This window comes from Diorhabda carinulata, chromosome 9 (genome assembly GCF_026250575.1).
Source record: "Diorhabda carinulata isolate Delta chromosome 9, icDioCari1.1, whole genome shotgun sequence".
Classification (NCBI taxonomy): domain Eukaryota; kingdom Metazoa; phylum Arthropoda; class Insecta; order Coleoptera; family Chrysomelidae; genus Diorhabda; species Diorhabda carinulata.
The window spans coordinates 8,006,104-8,022,970 of record NC_079468.1 but is presented as its reverse complement, the minus strand read 5'-3'; the positions used below and the strand labels follow the sequence as shown (position 1 = coordinate 8,022,970).

At 31.0% G+C, this 16,867-nt stretch overlaps 1 protein-coding gene across 2 annotated transcripts in view; it reads left to right on the top strand.

The window, feature by feature from the left end:
- The window catches only part of LOC130898087 (serine-rich adhesin for platelets), a 264,445-nt gene that overhangs the window by 226,534 nt on the left and 21,044 nt on the right, over positions 1 to 16,867 (top strand). For both annotated transcript variants that reach the window (XM_057807134.1, XM_057807135.1), the window contains exon 5: positions 2,717 to 5,199. In XM_057807134.1, the coding sequence (XP_057663117.1) occupies positions 2,717 to 5,199 (2,483 nt within the window). The remainder of the gene's footprint in view (positions 1 to 2,716; positions 5,200 to 16,867) is intronic.

The following is a 16,867-nucleotide window of genomic DNA, read 5'->3' as shown; positions in this document are numbered from 1 at the left end:
CATAACTCCATAACTAACATACTGGAATCTAAGTAAAAATTTATACATTATAGAGGGTGTCTCATGAATAATGTTGATTTACAATGTTCATTTTGTTTATTAAATTATCACAAAAAAAGAAATTCATAATAATACTTATCAAGTACAGCCTAACATTCATCAAGCTCTTTGATTTCTTAGTAAAACTATTATTTGGGCTTAGATTTTCAACGTTTGAATTAAGTTCTTTGATCTTATTAAGAGTTACTATTCATTTTGTTATAAGAGAAGTTGTTCGATTAACTAAACCTGGATATTTGTCCTATACAACCTCATACATTCACATCGACTGCCGATGAAATACCGCGGCATTGATAGCTTGACCATTTGGAATCATTTCGAAGAACACTAAACCTTCATAATTCCGTCAAGCAACATAACAAGACTTTCCGCTATAATCGATCACTCTTTGCGATGGGTTCTGGTAGTTGTACTTTGTCTAACTAATTATTTTTCATGTTCAGGCTGTTTAGAAAAATCCGTTTTTCATCGCAAGTAACAATGCGTCTAATAAAACGGTCATCTTTCGTTAGGTCACGGAGTACACACATCTACTTGACGTTTCTTTTCAATCTCGATTAAATCGTGTGGCACAATACGACAACTTTTTAAAAGGCGATTAATGGTATTTTTAAAGGGTCCAAATAAGTTCCATAATGGGCAAATGCTGGTATCATGTTAGTTTTCTACTGCTTATCTTGTTACTTCAATATCTCACGCTCTAAACGTTAACGATCTTCTGTCTCCACTATTGAAATTATGAAACCAACAATGCGCCGTGTCCTTTCCTTAAAGTTCACATATTTTCTTTGCTGCTATGGTTGCCTCAAACTTTTGGTTCCAGTAGTGTCTTAAAAATACACAACTTTCATTTATATCGAACTCCATACTATTTATTATAAAAACGTACTGCGTCGTCAGTAAACAAAAACAGAAGGATTGTAAAAAAGCAATTTCAATATTTATAGAATTAGACTAGTCTTAACAAGTTACATATTCAAATTGAGGCGTAGGATTTCTTATTACTTATGAGACGCCCTCTACATAAGGAAACCTTCTAGTATAGTTATTCATGGCATGTTTATAGGACTCTTTATGTAAAAACTATCATTTTACAGGAAACCAAGTTCTTCTTTATATGATTATATTAAGAACAATGTCTTGTGATCGTTTATTACTTAGTAAATAAGATTTATATGAAAAAAAGTGTTCATTTTAACTCAAAGCTTAGTCATATGAACGTAAACTTGAGATATAAGGTGCAGTAGTAGCCATATAGTCACTTGAGTGTGAAAATTTTGAACAAAATAAAATCACCAGTATTTTTGAATTTCACGTGTTTGAATATATTATTACTAACAAAATAACACTAGTCATTATTTATATTTTGATAAAAGTTTTATCTATGACCTAAATTATTGAGCATTTGGCACTGAGGCATTACAATGAAACTATTATAAACTAATTATTATTGATTCGAGTTTTTGTATTTATCGTGAATAGAATTAGATGAGATTAAAAATTATCAAAGAATAATTATTGATAGGAATAAAAACACGATGACTATGTAGAAAATATTTGCTACTAAAGCTACTAAATGTAACTAATTATGAAAATAATATTAAAGTTGAAACTGATAACACTGGAATTGAGAATAAGAAGACATTCAGGATTTTTATCATGTAGATATCATTATGCCTTTCTTTATAAAATTCTTGAATGGATCTCAATACCTGCATTAAAGTGAATATATTGATTTTTTTAGACAGAGTTATGCAATGAAAAATTTGTTCAATATATTTAACATAATAGTACAAGTTAAAAACCAAAACATAGTTTGGAAATAGCCTATAGTTGGTTACAAATACATTACCTTGGTATACTTGTATGTAACGGAATCTTTCAACTCCATTTTAGAGTACTTTAAAACGTCGAAGTTACTTGATATTTCGCATACTTATCAAGGACCGATGACAAACAATAATTACATAAATTAAAGCCTTCTTCCTGATCAGATTTAGTGGTTTTTTTTTGTCATACAATTTTTGGTAGTGCTTTTTGCCAATTACTGAGGGGCGTGCTCAGACATAATAGAAAAATAAAAGGTTTTCTTAGAAAGGGAACTTATGAGCTTATCTTATCAAATGAAAGCGATTAAAAAATTATATCATTCCAATACAAAAAAGCGTGGGGTCCTTGAGGACCATTGATGTTAATATTTTATATTGATAGGTATTGATATAAGTCGAGTCATTAGAAAATGATCTTTGTGCCTAAAAACTACTAGATTTATTCAGTAGATAACAATAAAATATAAATCTATATATACATGACTTGTCCACATTTTCCACAAATGTATTTTTAACTTGTACTATTTGTTTATTATTTTTTTGTTGTCAATTTTCAATTTCATGATCCAAAATCTTTAATTTTTGTTCAAAATTTTCAAGACTAAACATTTGCTACTACCTACCCCTCTTATAAATATATCCACTAACTGAGTGCTGTCGATGAAAATAGTCCCCAAATCAAAAACTTGTCAATAACAAAGCATGCAGTTTGGCTTTCCATTAAAAAGCGCCATTGTAAATATATTTCTGTCATTATGGCATTCAACATTCACATAACATCGACACTCTTGCATCCTATCAAAACATTAATAACAATTCATTAACAGGGAGGAACCATCCTCACCAACAATTAGCCACGAGACTGAATGTTCCACATCTGGTGCTGTATTAAGAAGTAAAAGTAGCGACATCTTACGAACATCTAAAAAAGAATCACCGGAACCGAAGAAATCACATTTCAACACTTTGAAACAATGGGGAAAAAGTAGATACGATAAATTCATGAACAAAAGTTCCGAAGGAAAATGCGAAAATAAAACTAGAGATAGTAAAGAAAGTATTGATGATATCAATGTCTACGAAACAGTCACTACAAAACGTAAGAGAGATATAGAAAAAGAAAGAAGAACACACGAACGAAACTCTTCTATATCTTCCTCTGAAAAATCCAGTATAAATGTACCCATTTCGAATCCGTTGTCTTCAGTTATGAATATAGCTGTAAAATTGAGAGATAGTTCAGCTCAAAGGAGATTGAAGAGGCTAGGAAACAGAGAGGAACCTCATTCTTCCAGTGGAAATTGGAGTGCTAGTTCTGAAAGCGGTAGAGCTTCTATTGGTTCAGAGATAACATCTACAACTCATCCAAAATCGACAGCTTCGACGACCACATCCAGTAATTCCTTGAATCAACAACAACAACCTGGCTCGGTGAATAGCAGAAGAAGATTTAACGTAAACACGTCCACATCTGGAAGCGTCACCAGTGAAGGCACTTTAACACCTGATATTATTCACGATTTACATGAAGATGGCGAAACAAGCTCAGTATATTCTTGTGATACAGAGGGTTATTATACTTCCTTCCACATGGATAGCGGTCTTAAGACTCTCAAAGAAGAAGACACACCGCCTACACCTTTACATTCCACATCAGCATTTTCAAATTCTGACTCAAACAATACAGTATTATCAGCTGAGAACGAATACGAGCTGTTTGGTAAAGGCTCTACTTCGACGACAACTAGCTCTGCAGGTACCGTCTGCACAACTTTAAGAGCTGCCGATAGCAATAAATCTCTAGTTATAGGCCCAGCAGTACCTGAGAGAAAAAGTTCTTTATCAAAATTGTCCAACAAGTCTAACGAAAGTACATTAGAAAGAGATTTCAGTGATAAAACGGGCACCGTCAAAAGAAGTCCTGCTGCGAATATTAAACCTGTGGTTGTAGCTATTATCCATAAACAAAATGACGGAGATGTATCGCCGGATAGTGGGCACAATACCTCTAGTTCCCCTATAGAGTCAATCAGTAGCCCTAACGGTGTTAGAAGTGGTTCAGATTTCGAATTTTCTGAATCTTCTGATATGGAAGGCCCAGAAAGAATAGAACGAATCAGAGTAAAAACTACTATTAACTCAAGTCGTATTCCGTCTATGTGTGTTATAACACCACCTCACAGTGATGATGAAAGTGAAAATAGCAGTAATTCGTCTCACAAAAACTATGAAAACCAACTTATAGAAAACAATGCGGTCAATAGAAAAAATAATGATGTTGAAAATAAAAGCGAATCCAGTAACATTCAGCATATTATTAGCACATCAGTAAATGGTACAAATAAGTTATCATTAGTAAGTGTTAATCCGCAATCAGGTTATGCCACAATAGAAAGATTAGATCAACCAGATGGTGCAATTGTAACTACTGAAACTAAATCCAGTACTATGCGAGCTCCAAGTCCTAGTGGAGGAACTGTAACTGTAAAAGAAGAAATAAAAACATCACCTCCTCAGCCTATAATTAAAGCGTCTTTACTACCTTTAAACAATATGCTGGGTAGACTCAAGTCAAATATAGTGAATTTCGCTCATAAACGGGATCGAAGTAAATCACCAAACGCTAATAAAGATCCATCACTAAATAAGTTGGAGGATAATCTATTTGACGCTGGAGAATACGTAACAATAGCTGACGTGAGAAATAATAATGAAAAGTCTGTAGTTATTACAGAAAATCAACACACCAACTATATCCAGGATATTGTAAATAAAAATTTAACTACAGTTTTATCGGGGAAAATAAGAGACGCAGAATACGTGAGTCTCAATGAACTACCCTGCAATGAAAATAATAATATAACAACTACTACTTCAGTGGATTCTTTAGAACGAAAAAGACTAGGTGCTAGGGTTCTGCTAGACGCCGAAGGAAAAGTTGTCTATAGTTCAGATAGCTTGAGAAGAAAAGGTGCTCATACTACTTTTGAGCCAGGAAAAAATGTTAAACCAACCAACAGTCCGTCTCCAAGTCCCTTACCTGTCCATAGAACAATAAAATCCGTAAGACCCATCGCTAATTCGCAGAATCAAATGATTGCCACTATACCCACTGTAGAATTCAACCGTCCTCTATCACCACAAACTCAAAAAATAGTAATCAAGGCTAACACAGGAACAGCAGAAATCGTCAGAAAACTTCCGTCCACGATCGTAACACCGGCCACCAGTCCTACTTCTCCCAAGACCCAAACTAAAGGAGCTTATGTTAATATGCAAGATACCGGAACGAATCCTACTCACGAAAAAGGTAAGAAGACCCATGTTCCTAAAATACGCACCCCTAAACCCCTCACTAAAGTCAATCCCATTCGCAAGAACGGTAAAATCAAACGGAGCGACAGCTATCGCATCGCTAATGCCCCGATCACATTAGAAATGTTGAACAAAAAACTGGAAAAACTGGACATAGAAGATCAGATTGAGAAAGAGATCGCGAACGAGCTTTGGAAGGATCGAATAAATTATCCCGCTACGGTTTCGCCCGTTATTTCTCCTAAGCTTTGTCAAAGACATTGTCGCGTTTACAGTCAGGAGCATGCGCAACGCATGCTGCTTGCCTCCCCTACGCGCGTCATAATTCCAAGCGATAGTAAGGAAAATAGAGTTAGGGTGCTCTCTGCGTCAGTTACAGATACGGAAATTTGGTAATGAGCGAAATACGGCAGTGGTGTAATAACAAAAGGGTTTTGGTTACAGAGAAAATGTATGAATGTAAAAATATAATTTCATATTTTAGATATGAAAGAAATCGATTGAAATAAACCGTATTCAGAATTTTGTTTTTCAAAAAATAATAGACTTCAAGTAATCATGCAAATGGATGTCCTCACTGCATCCTTCCGTTACTTTTTGTTTCCAAAATGCGATTACATCGAATAGCTCGTCAAGATCCATCTGTATATAATTTTATTAGTGGGTTCGTTCTTTTCTACTTCAATGATCTTGTTGAAGACCTCATGTTTTTTTCCTCGTCCGTGACACTAAGTTTTTTACGGGACCAAGGACCAACAGTTTTACTTCAAAGTTCTACCAAATAGATCATTTATTACCATTGTTCTATTCAATGTTCTGTATTATTTATGACAAGCTTAGATATTATTCATTTTCTGGCCGAGGCCAAATAGAATCAATAAAAAACAAACCAGGGTAATTTATTATGGTTTTGGTATATGCCAAGTATTTCATTATTCCAGTTATTGTTTATATTTATGAAAAATCTAGAAAATTAAATTTAAATTATAAATTGACATTTCTTAACGTAAAAGTGTGATCCATACTTTAATCTTCCTACAATGACATGTATAATCCGCCACATTACAATGGAAACCTAAAATATATTACAAAATGAGCTGAACTGTGAAACACAAAAAAGAATTATCAATGTTAATGGATAAGATGTTCAAAACGTTCACCGTGAACGTTTTGGCAACATTCAAAGCTCAAATAAAACTAACCTATAGCCAGGCGTGATAGACCAAATCGTAAGCGTTATTTTATCAGTAATATGATTGTGTACCATTTTTCTAAAACAATATCTCATTCAGTGGAATTTGAGGGTTTCTTGAATCAGGACGTAAATTTGTTTAAGTTGAAGTAGTTCTTAATAACGATCGCCATTCACGAATCCCTGCTCAAATATAACCTTTTGAGAGTACTGCTTTTTATTCTGCCCCACATAACCAAATTCACGGAACTGCTTATATGTTTTATCATATATTCCCTGTTTATCAAGATATTTGTCATAAAATATGCGAGATACTTATTTGAAAAACTGTTATTTCATACATTTCCTTCAATCTATTTGCAATAAAAATTAAAATACATGATTACAAAACAATCTCTTTCTTGCCTGGTATTCGGTTAGTTATCTTTCTTGCATATAATTATATATGCCCTCTCTCCAGCTTCTTGATCTCATGATCTTTCTCTTCTCCTTTTCTATTTTGGTGTCCATCTGTTTAGGTATTCTGTTGACTGGCATGCTTGGTACATGAACATAATAAATAGTTGTTTGGTTTTGATGTGCCTGTCATTCTAAGGGGATAGAAGATGGGGATCTCACTATCACCTTAAAAAATGTCAATTTAGAATTAGAATTTGACGTTTTTAGTGAATTTCCTTGATTATATACAATAACTGAAATAAAGAACAAAATTATGTCATGAAAAAACATTGGCTAATTCTTGGACTGTTTAATTTTCTGAAATCAGTCAATAATCTGTTTCTCTCATATTCTTTCATCTCATTAATTTTTTTTAATTAAGAAAATACTCAGCCCTCGATATTATTACGCCACTGTTACCAAAACAAACTGCGTTCCCGTTCTCCGGCGAATCAATGGGACGTTCACCCCACGTTTCGACTCCCGATTTTTCTCCGCTACGTCACTATCATCCTGCGTCTGGATGAGATGCAAGTCGGTTGTGGTTCCTTCTTTATTCCCAATTTTCCCAATCCGCAATCCTCCCGCTTCGGTGATTGGCCATATTCACAATGCTATAATATCAGCTTGGTGGAAGAACTGCCACTAACTTTGATGAATATGGCCGATTTGTCAACATGTCACATTTGTTTTGTATTTGGGACGTTGTTGTGAGATGTTCGAGTTACTTTTGTTGTGACTTCGATTTTTTGTTGTATCACCTTGTTCCGGTGGTTACACACTAGTGAGTTGTAAGTAAGATTTGTGTTTTTAGTATTTTTTTTTGCGTAGAAGTAAATGTAGTTTTCGATAAGATCGAATTGAAGTACAACGAAATAAACCTAAATGTAATATGAATGAATAATTAATTTTACTTGATATTTCTAATTATTTTGAACGTATTCCACAACCACTTTCTTTTCTGTTGCACTAAAAAAATAAAAGAAGCATTGAAAAATACAATCGGAATTTAAAATGAGAACCGAAATGTAATTCAAAGTATAAGATTTATTCAACTCTTTAATGAAAAATATATATTTCTTCTCTAATGTAAACAATATAATTTAAGTATATAAACTTCGTTTTTTATACATATTCCAAACAAAACAAAATCAAAATACTTCCAAAAAAACTTTTATTCATCTATAATATTTTCTCATACAATTATAGAGATACTACTTTAGATTGACTTAATATTATAAATATATCATTTAACATATTCTCTAAATCAGTAGTGATTCAAATAGAATCCTCACAATGTTGCCAAACTGTAATCATAACTCTTTAGTTAGAGAAGTAATTGAATGGAATTGTGTTGAATAATCAGAATATTTTTTGTTTATCCTACTATACAGATTTTTTTCTTAATTTTTTCATTCTGAAAACAACTTTCTATGGAATTTTTTCACAGAATACATATTTCTTCTTATTGATTTTTTCTTTCCCCTTCTTAAATTATATATCAAATAACTCCCCTTCATCAAACAATGTCTTGTAGTTGTTCATATATTTGTCGGAATATACCTAATGACAAATATTTCAATGAAATTTCTCATTAAACAAAGAATTGAGTAAAAAATTTCAAAATTAATATTATAAAATAACTCTACGTAGCCCTTTGACTTATGTAAGTTTTGAAATACATACATTGCCCCAAAAGATAGACATTTATTTTTTTATGATAAGATAATAGTTTCTTATATTTAGTATCACATTATTTAGATACAATCTTTTTCTACTATTTCTGTTTCTGCTACCACTAAATTTTATTAAATCAGATTTAACATAGAAATCATATAAATAGAGTTCACTACTCTTTCATCAATTTCCAACGAATAGCTATCCTCAGAATATTACTGCTTTAACCATATTTTCCACTTTTTCTTTTGATGCTTTATCAATTTGTTTACAAGTTGATTTGTCTTTTCGGTGCTTGGACTCTGGTTTAAATGGTACCATCGTTTTATATAAATATTGTTGTAGTTTGTGACTTATTTCATTGAACTAGATTTTTTGTCAACTGTAATAAAGTTTAGTTTGTAACAAATCTGATCGTTGTATTTGAGATGCAATAAGTGTTTCTACTTATTCTAATCATACAGTGTGAGAAAATTAAATTTTCATTACACTTATTATATTTTTAATTCATTATATGTATTTATAAAGTTCATTTTTCCCTACTATAGACTCTTCGTAGTCTTCTCGTAGATTTAGAGTTCTTGTTTGCTGTTTCTTTTCACAACCTGGTTTTCATTTCCATACAATATTATTGTTTTGTATTTTTTTTTAAATTGTCTTCGATTTTGAGGTCTTGTGTCCTGTTATCCTTATGATTATTCTAAAAATTTGTAGTGAGATCTCGAGGGGCCCATCTGAATGCCTATGTGCGCAACGGTTCATGATCACATACATTTTAGTGAACATATATCATAGTTCGTATACTAATATACCTCATTTTTTTATTCTCACTGTAACAATTCGAAAGAGTCGGTAGTTTCGTGTATTTTCTCATTATTAAGGGGCTAGATTGCCTTGAGATTGAAACGAAATCGCAGTTCTTGGCTCGTAACAAATTTAAATACACCACCAAATAGCTTCTATTTAAAACAAAAATGGAATATTGTTCAATCAGTATCTAATATCGTTCGTGTATCTAGAAGGTATATGGAATTAAAGAATCATACGAATTAGCCTTTAGTTATGAATACAATGGGCACTATAACAATCTCTTTATTTACCATATGTGACTCATTTTCGAGTTATTATTACAATGTAACAAAAACAAAGTGGTTATTGAATATTTGAGTGACGTTTTCTAATTTTTCTATCTTTTTTACTTCATTTTAAAATTCTATTTAATTACCTTCGCATCAGTACATATCAATAGTAGATGGCTTCACAAGGAACGAGATAGAGCTTATCGGGATTTTATGAAAATACTCATTATTTCGGAAACTTCTCTAGCTTAAAAATTTTGTATCCATCGTGAGTATATTGTGAATAATAATTTTAAGAGACCATCGGTCTCGTTATCACTAAAACTATTTTCAGTACCTCATTGCGATCTTATATTTTTTGTGTGTTATGTAGTTTTTTTGTGGTATGTTGCTACTACGATGATTCATATAGCAAGAATCGTCGAAGGAAAAATTTTCTGTAAATATAGTTTGTAAAATTTTCACGAAGCATAATTTTTGAAGTATAACAATTACTTTTTCCATAATTACTTACTTACAAATTTATACACTTTTTCTACAGTGAATTTTCATTTTTTTGTTAAATGTGTATTAAAATTACTAGATATATGAAAAGCAAGCCTGCTGTTCATTATGCACTTGAAGAATTTGTTGTTAAAAAATGTTGAATAGTATTTGGGGATTAATAATTAAAAAGTTCTGTTTCAAATAAAAAATGAATGAATTCAAATTTTCTATAAAATCGTCTTGGATTACTTGAAGTGTTTGCAATAGAAACTCAATCACGATAAAGGATTAAAATTTATAATCCAGTCATGAGGCGTAAAATAAACTTTTCTCTCCCAAGAAGTATGAAATTTCAATGAATTATTGGAAATATCTTGTTTTCTATTTGCAAATAAGTCAAAAATTATTTTGAACAATAAATTTTGTTCCCTACATTTTTTATTTGAAAATGGATACATAAAAGACATTGATACAATTCCCACTTGAAAATGCTGCTAATAATAGTTTTATTAACAAAATTTTCACAGAGTAACTCGAACAATCTCAGTTCACAAATTTGGCCACACATTAAGCACTAAGTATTTTAGTTAAGCACAGGTTTTTATGTATTAAAGTGTGTTAATCTTTTGTCTTCCTATCATGTATGGTAACTTTATGAGTGAGTTATGTGATATTTCTTGTACTAAGACTGATTCACTTTCATATTCAAACATCTTAATCATAGAATTAATCATATTTGGGCGATGAAAGGGTAGGAAATATAACGTGCAATAAATGTTAAAAACGATTCAGGCGAAAATTTAGATATAAATGTACCCCTGTAAAGATTACGGATACCGTTATAAATCATTTATATCGTTACGATTTTTGTTGTGTTGTATAACAAACGAAAAACGAAATTATTCACCTACAGTACAGATCAAATGAAATTAACATTTCACTAGTTTTTGTTACTTGTGGAATTCTACATAGAAATAATTGAATTATTATTGAAAATTACGGTTATGGTTAATTAATATTTATCTAATTTTTATTTTTCTCACTCAAGTAAAATCGATTGGTGTGCTAAACGAATGTACTATAGATGCTTTTAATTGTTGTAATTACATTATAGAATCAATTTGTCGAGCTATTCTTTACAAATCGGGGCAATGCTCTTTATATCTAAAACAAAATGAATCAATGTTTACAACTTTTCTTTGTTTACTTTCTATTATCTTATTTGACATAACTGTTTCTGTATTGATTGATGAAAATTGTTTGTAAGCTACTTACATACCAGGTTTGGACATCAAGTGTCTATTCACATTATTTTCCTTGAGAAACCACTACAGTCTTCCACTCCCCTCTGCACTGATATTAGCATTCGGCTAGTCGTTTACAAACGGTTAATTATTTTGAAATGTCTCTTCAGATGTGTTTTCAATGTAGAGGAGAATAAAAGTCAGGAAGACTCAAGTCAGGTGAGTTAGGAGGTTTAGCAGCCACATTGACCCAAAATTCGTTCATTGAAATTGCGCTGAACTTTGTCGTCCTCAATTCAATAATCAAAATCTCATGAATGGTAATTCGATTTTAATTCAACTGGTGTCCGATGATTCTGATCATCAACCAACGATTTGAATGGATTCTGTCGATATCATCGGTTCTTCTGATTACGTATTCATCTTCTGTCAACTCTCGTCCTCCTAAAAATGACTTTAACTATCCGAAACGCCTGGACCTTTGCTCTGTGTCTAATGACTATAAACTTGATCAAGTTCAAACTAGTATCTAGATTTACTTTCGACGAATAGCTGATAATTTGGTTCATTTTGAATCATGTGCAAAGTTAATTGAAAGAGAAATTTTGTGTTCTATTCAACGATTTTAAAACACTATTATACGGTGTGGCGTAATAGACCGTGCATATTTGAAAATAGATTAAAAAATTTTGAAGTAATATTATTTTTTAAATAATACTATTTAAATGATAACCCTCTTTACGATGACACTCCTCTAACTGCAACAGGAAACTACTGAAAACTTCTTTCAGTAATGCTGATGTTATTGCTGTCGCTTCACCAAGGATATTCTCCTTGAGCTGATCGATGTTTTTTCAGACTTTGTGTTTGAGGTATTCTCATAAATAAAGTCAAGAACTGCCAAATCTGGATTACGAGCGTGCCATAGAATATCATCTTTTTTCGAAATCGGTCTGCTTGGGGATATATGTTTCACAACCCAAGGAGTCATTTGAGGTAGTAGTAGTTACGTCTTTCTAAAACCAAGTCATAGATTTCACTATTCTTGAAGTTTCAAGTTCTCGAACCGAAAAACTTTTCTACATCGCAACATAACATTCTTCGGTATTAAGAGTGATATTTTGCCACAGCGCATTTTTAAAGAAAAAAGACCAATTATTCTTCTGATAGAAATTTCTGCCAAAACGGTCACTTTAGGACTATTCACTGGTTTTTGCTACTTAGTTTAGGATTCTCAGCGTTCAAGTAACGACAATATGGAACATCCACAAACCCTTTGATATGACAATGGGTCTTATCGATGAAAAGAATATTGTCAGCCTTTCTCTAAAGTCACATTCTTATAACTCTTCAGTTAATTGCAGATCATGCAGTTGCAGCTTAAGATCAAAGTTGAAAATTTGCTGCATATTTCGTCGCATTGATTGTCTTTAGCGAGTAGACAATCGTGTATCTTGTCGTATAGCTCTAACGCTAGTATAGAAGTTTCGAAATTTTTTCCTCGTAAACCACTTTCAAAATACTCAATAGTAGTTTTAGTTGATACATTTACATCATATTACTAACTAACAAAAATCAGATCTAACTACTGAAATTCAAGTACAGTCATATGGACCCCTGTGGGTGCACCAGGACCACTTTACGAATGACTACTCTAGGAAGACCTTTTATTTGTTGATTAAACGTTGTACCGAACCATTTAAAACGCTTCACCCACATTTTAATTAAATTGGCACAAGGAGCTTCACTAATGTGCCATAGTCCATATTCAGGATAATACCTAAAATTGCCTGGTAGCAATCTATGAACTACAGTTCTCGTGGAATGTGCGAACGCAAAATGATAGACACTTTCCGTGATTCTTTGTGAATAAAACTCCATGAGCGTGCCTGTCCAACGGTAGTAACTCCCCGTCCACGTGTTTTCTACTCCGCAAAAAAGATTATACAATATGCACGTTGTGTTGCACCAACCCGTATTACAATAAATTAAGAATCGAAGAAATAGAATAGAAGAAACATCCAACAGTGTCGAAATGTTTAAAGAATTTATAATTGTATTCAGGAACATGAGCACACATCAGTTTTAAGTGCAATAGATTATCTTTAAATATCGTTTTTAATGTTCTCCAAAAGGTCGATATCAATTAATTAATAATAGATTGTATTGTAACTTAATCGTCGATAAGTAAATAGTTATAGTAAAAAAAATCTAACGAAATTACTGTTGTATATTGACCATAACGCCAGACTGGTAACAACAAATTTTAACAAGTGTTTCGATATTAAAGTGGGCTGCAAAAGTTAACTACAAACTTTTGTACTATTGCAAAATATTTAATAAGATTACTTCACTTCTACTTCTAATTCAGTATGTAGTATTATGAATTTACCGTAATTTGTAGCATATTTTTCATTGATGGAGATAATTTACGCGCGTTTTGAAGTCGGGGAATAGAAGGAGGTGAGTTTTTAAGGGTAAAAACGGTTTATCTCCATTTCCTTCAAAGCTACAAGTTCTATGAAAAAAATTTGAATCAATATCGAAAAACCACCACTCGAAAATTCTCTCGTCAAAATATCAGCTTTTTTAATAAAGTTTTTGTTTGTTGAAATCTTTACTTTCTGATGGTGTAAAAAATTATTATCAACACTATTGTATATTTTCTCAGAGAAGGCAAAAAAATTCGAAAAAATCACATCGCAAAATTTTTTTATGCATTTGTAGAGTGTTTAGATGTTTATTAAAAGTTTTTTTCGCTTTTTTGCAATCTCTGAGAAAATTTACCATGATAATAGTAATATTATTTTACACCATCAGAAAGTAGAGATTTCGACGAACTGAAAACTACTTTTTAAAAAAAGCTGATATTTTGAAGGGAGAATTTTCGATTAAAAATTAGGATGCTTTTTCGATAATGAATCGATATAAGGTTAAAAAATGAATATTTCAAAACAAATGAATTACAGTGTGTTTGAAAAAAAAATTGTTTTTTGTGAAAGAAAAATAAAAAAACTTAATTTTTGAATTCTTCAAATAAATTTTAAGGTTATGTGAAAAAATTGCAAATACAAAAATAGATTTCTTCATTACTTACAACTTCGTCATTTGACTTTTTTCCATAGGCAATCGAGATAAACCGTTTTGTGCCCTTAAAAACTCACTCCCTTCCTTTTTCCGACCTGGGTTTCATCCTAATATTATTTTTTTGGTTTTAAAAATAATTATCGACTCTGATCTACACATAAAATGGACAATTTAAGTGCTCAACTTTATACAGTAATATTTAAAATTGAAATTTCCCAATGAGGGGACTTTTGACTTCAATTTATTTTGAATTGTATACAGAGGGATACAAAAAATTATGGTTTTTGCCTGTAATCAAATTATCAATTACTTAAATACTACCCTTTTTGGCTAAATTTATCTTGGTAGGTGTTTGTATACCAAAAGTATATGCATAATAAAATTCATGTGATTAATCACGAATTTAAAAAAATATTTCAAATGTACTAATAATTTGGTATGTTTTGAAATAATACTATAGCTTAATAAACTTAAAATGGAATTATTCAGCTATATTATCGGTACATATTAAGCACCAATTTTGGGGACACTAAACTATTAAAAATATTCCAAAAAATATAAATTGAAATATTAGTTGTATCTTGTTTTATACATCAACATTATCTTCGATATTTGACGAATATAATATTTTTATGAAAAACTAAAAAGTCAAAGTGTCTAGTTGAAACGATTGACTCCTTTAGTGAATTCTTCAATATTGAAAAAACACAAAATGAGTAAAAAAATACCAATATATTGTGAATATTACCAGCTTGTAATCTATATTATAGCCTAATAGCCGCGATCTCTCGAATGTGATGTTTTACCGGTAATGTATTGGTTTAATTTCGTTTTTAGTTTGTTATACTTCATTTATGCTATTTTAAATAATATGACGGAAAATAATTTGATACAATATTGATTTTGTATTAATAATTGATAGTACAAAAATGACAATAATTTTAAATTAATTTAAAGAAATAAGGGAGAGAAGAAAATTATTAGTATAGTTAACTATTCGTATTAAGTAATTTTTTTTATAAGATTTGTGATATCTTTAACACAAATAGCAGATTGTCAAAATATAGTCTAAATAATTTGTCTGTATAAGTGATGTGATATCAATATTTTCGGAGACAGAATGTTATGCTCCTAGTTGGAAATATATCGACTCCCTAGTATTTTCCTGAATTCTTTAATGAATTTTTCTAAAGCTTCCAATTTTTTCTCTTAAATAAGAAATGTGGTTATCAAAATTGAATGAAAATTTAAGCCCTATAACATAATGAAACTGTATTCCAAAAAAAATTTGATCCCTAATTTTTCTGAATCAAGTATGTAAAAATTTCTTAATTTGTGCTGTAATTGTAGTGAAAATAACATAATAAAATTGATATGGGAAATGTTTCTAAAAATTTGGTTGTTGCATAAACATTAAGAATTTTGAGATAAAGTTTGTTGCTTTCGACTGAAGACATTATAATAAAAACATATTATTTAATGCTTAAACAAAACATAGGTTTTTTGAGATTTGTTATTGAAACATGATTTACTTGTTTTGAACCTCAAAAACGTCACATTTTAGAAATTCGATGATACAACCATTAGAAGCCAAGACAACGAAAGTTAAATTCAGCTAGGTGGTAACAGAAAACTGTGATGAGTTTTTCAGAAAATTAATAGTTGATTTTTTTTCCAAATTTAGTTTTATCATGTTATAGGGCTGTACTCGCAAGCTTTAACAAAATTGATAAGGGAATTCAGTAAAATGATTGAGGCACTGAAAATATTCCATCAAAATTGATATAGTTTTCGCGGACTAAATAATAACTTTTTATTTATTATATATAACAATAATTTGACAGAAAATATTAAACAAGAAATGATATTTATTAAAAAAAATAAGTATTTGAAACTCCCGAGTGAAGTTATCAAGGTTCTACCACGAATATTTTTTTACAAAATTACTGAAATTTTGCGAAAAAATGTTAATAGAGGATACAGATAATGACGTTATGATTGCCAAAAATTGTAGATTAAGTGGGTAAAAAATTTTTAAACATGTTTGTTTGTACATATTTCACATTTCTGCAACGAAGACCCAAAAAAGAATAATCACCTATTAAAAAGTTCACCTGTCTGAAAAGCAATTAACCAAAAATTGTGATATAAGTATTTTTTATAACACTAAAAAATTCATAAAGTTTACGATTGAGCACTGACGCACATCATTCGTTTTGAAATCAAAGCCCCAAATTTTTTCCGAATTTCCTTCAACTATTTCGAAGGATACTTAATAAGTAATATATTAACAAAAAGTTGTGATATAAGTATTTTCTATAACGCCAAAACAAATTCATAAACTTTACGTTTAAAACCTAACGCGCATCAGTCGTTTTGGAATCGAAGCCTCAGATTTTTTTCAAATTTTCTTCAACTATTGCAAATGACACTCAATAAGGAACTTATTAACAAAAAGTT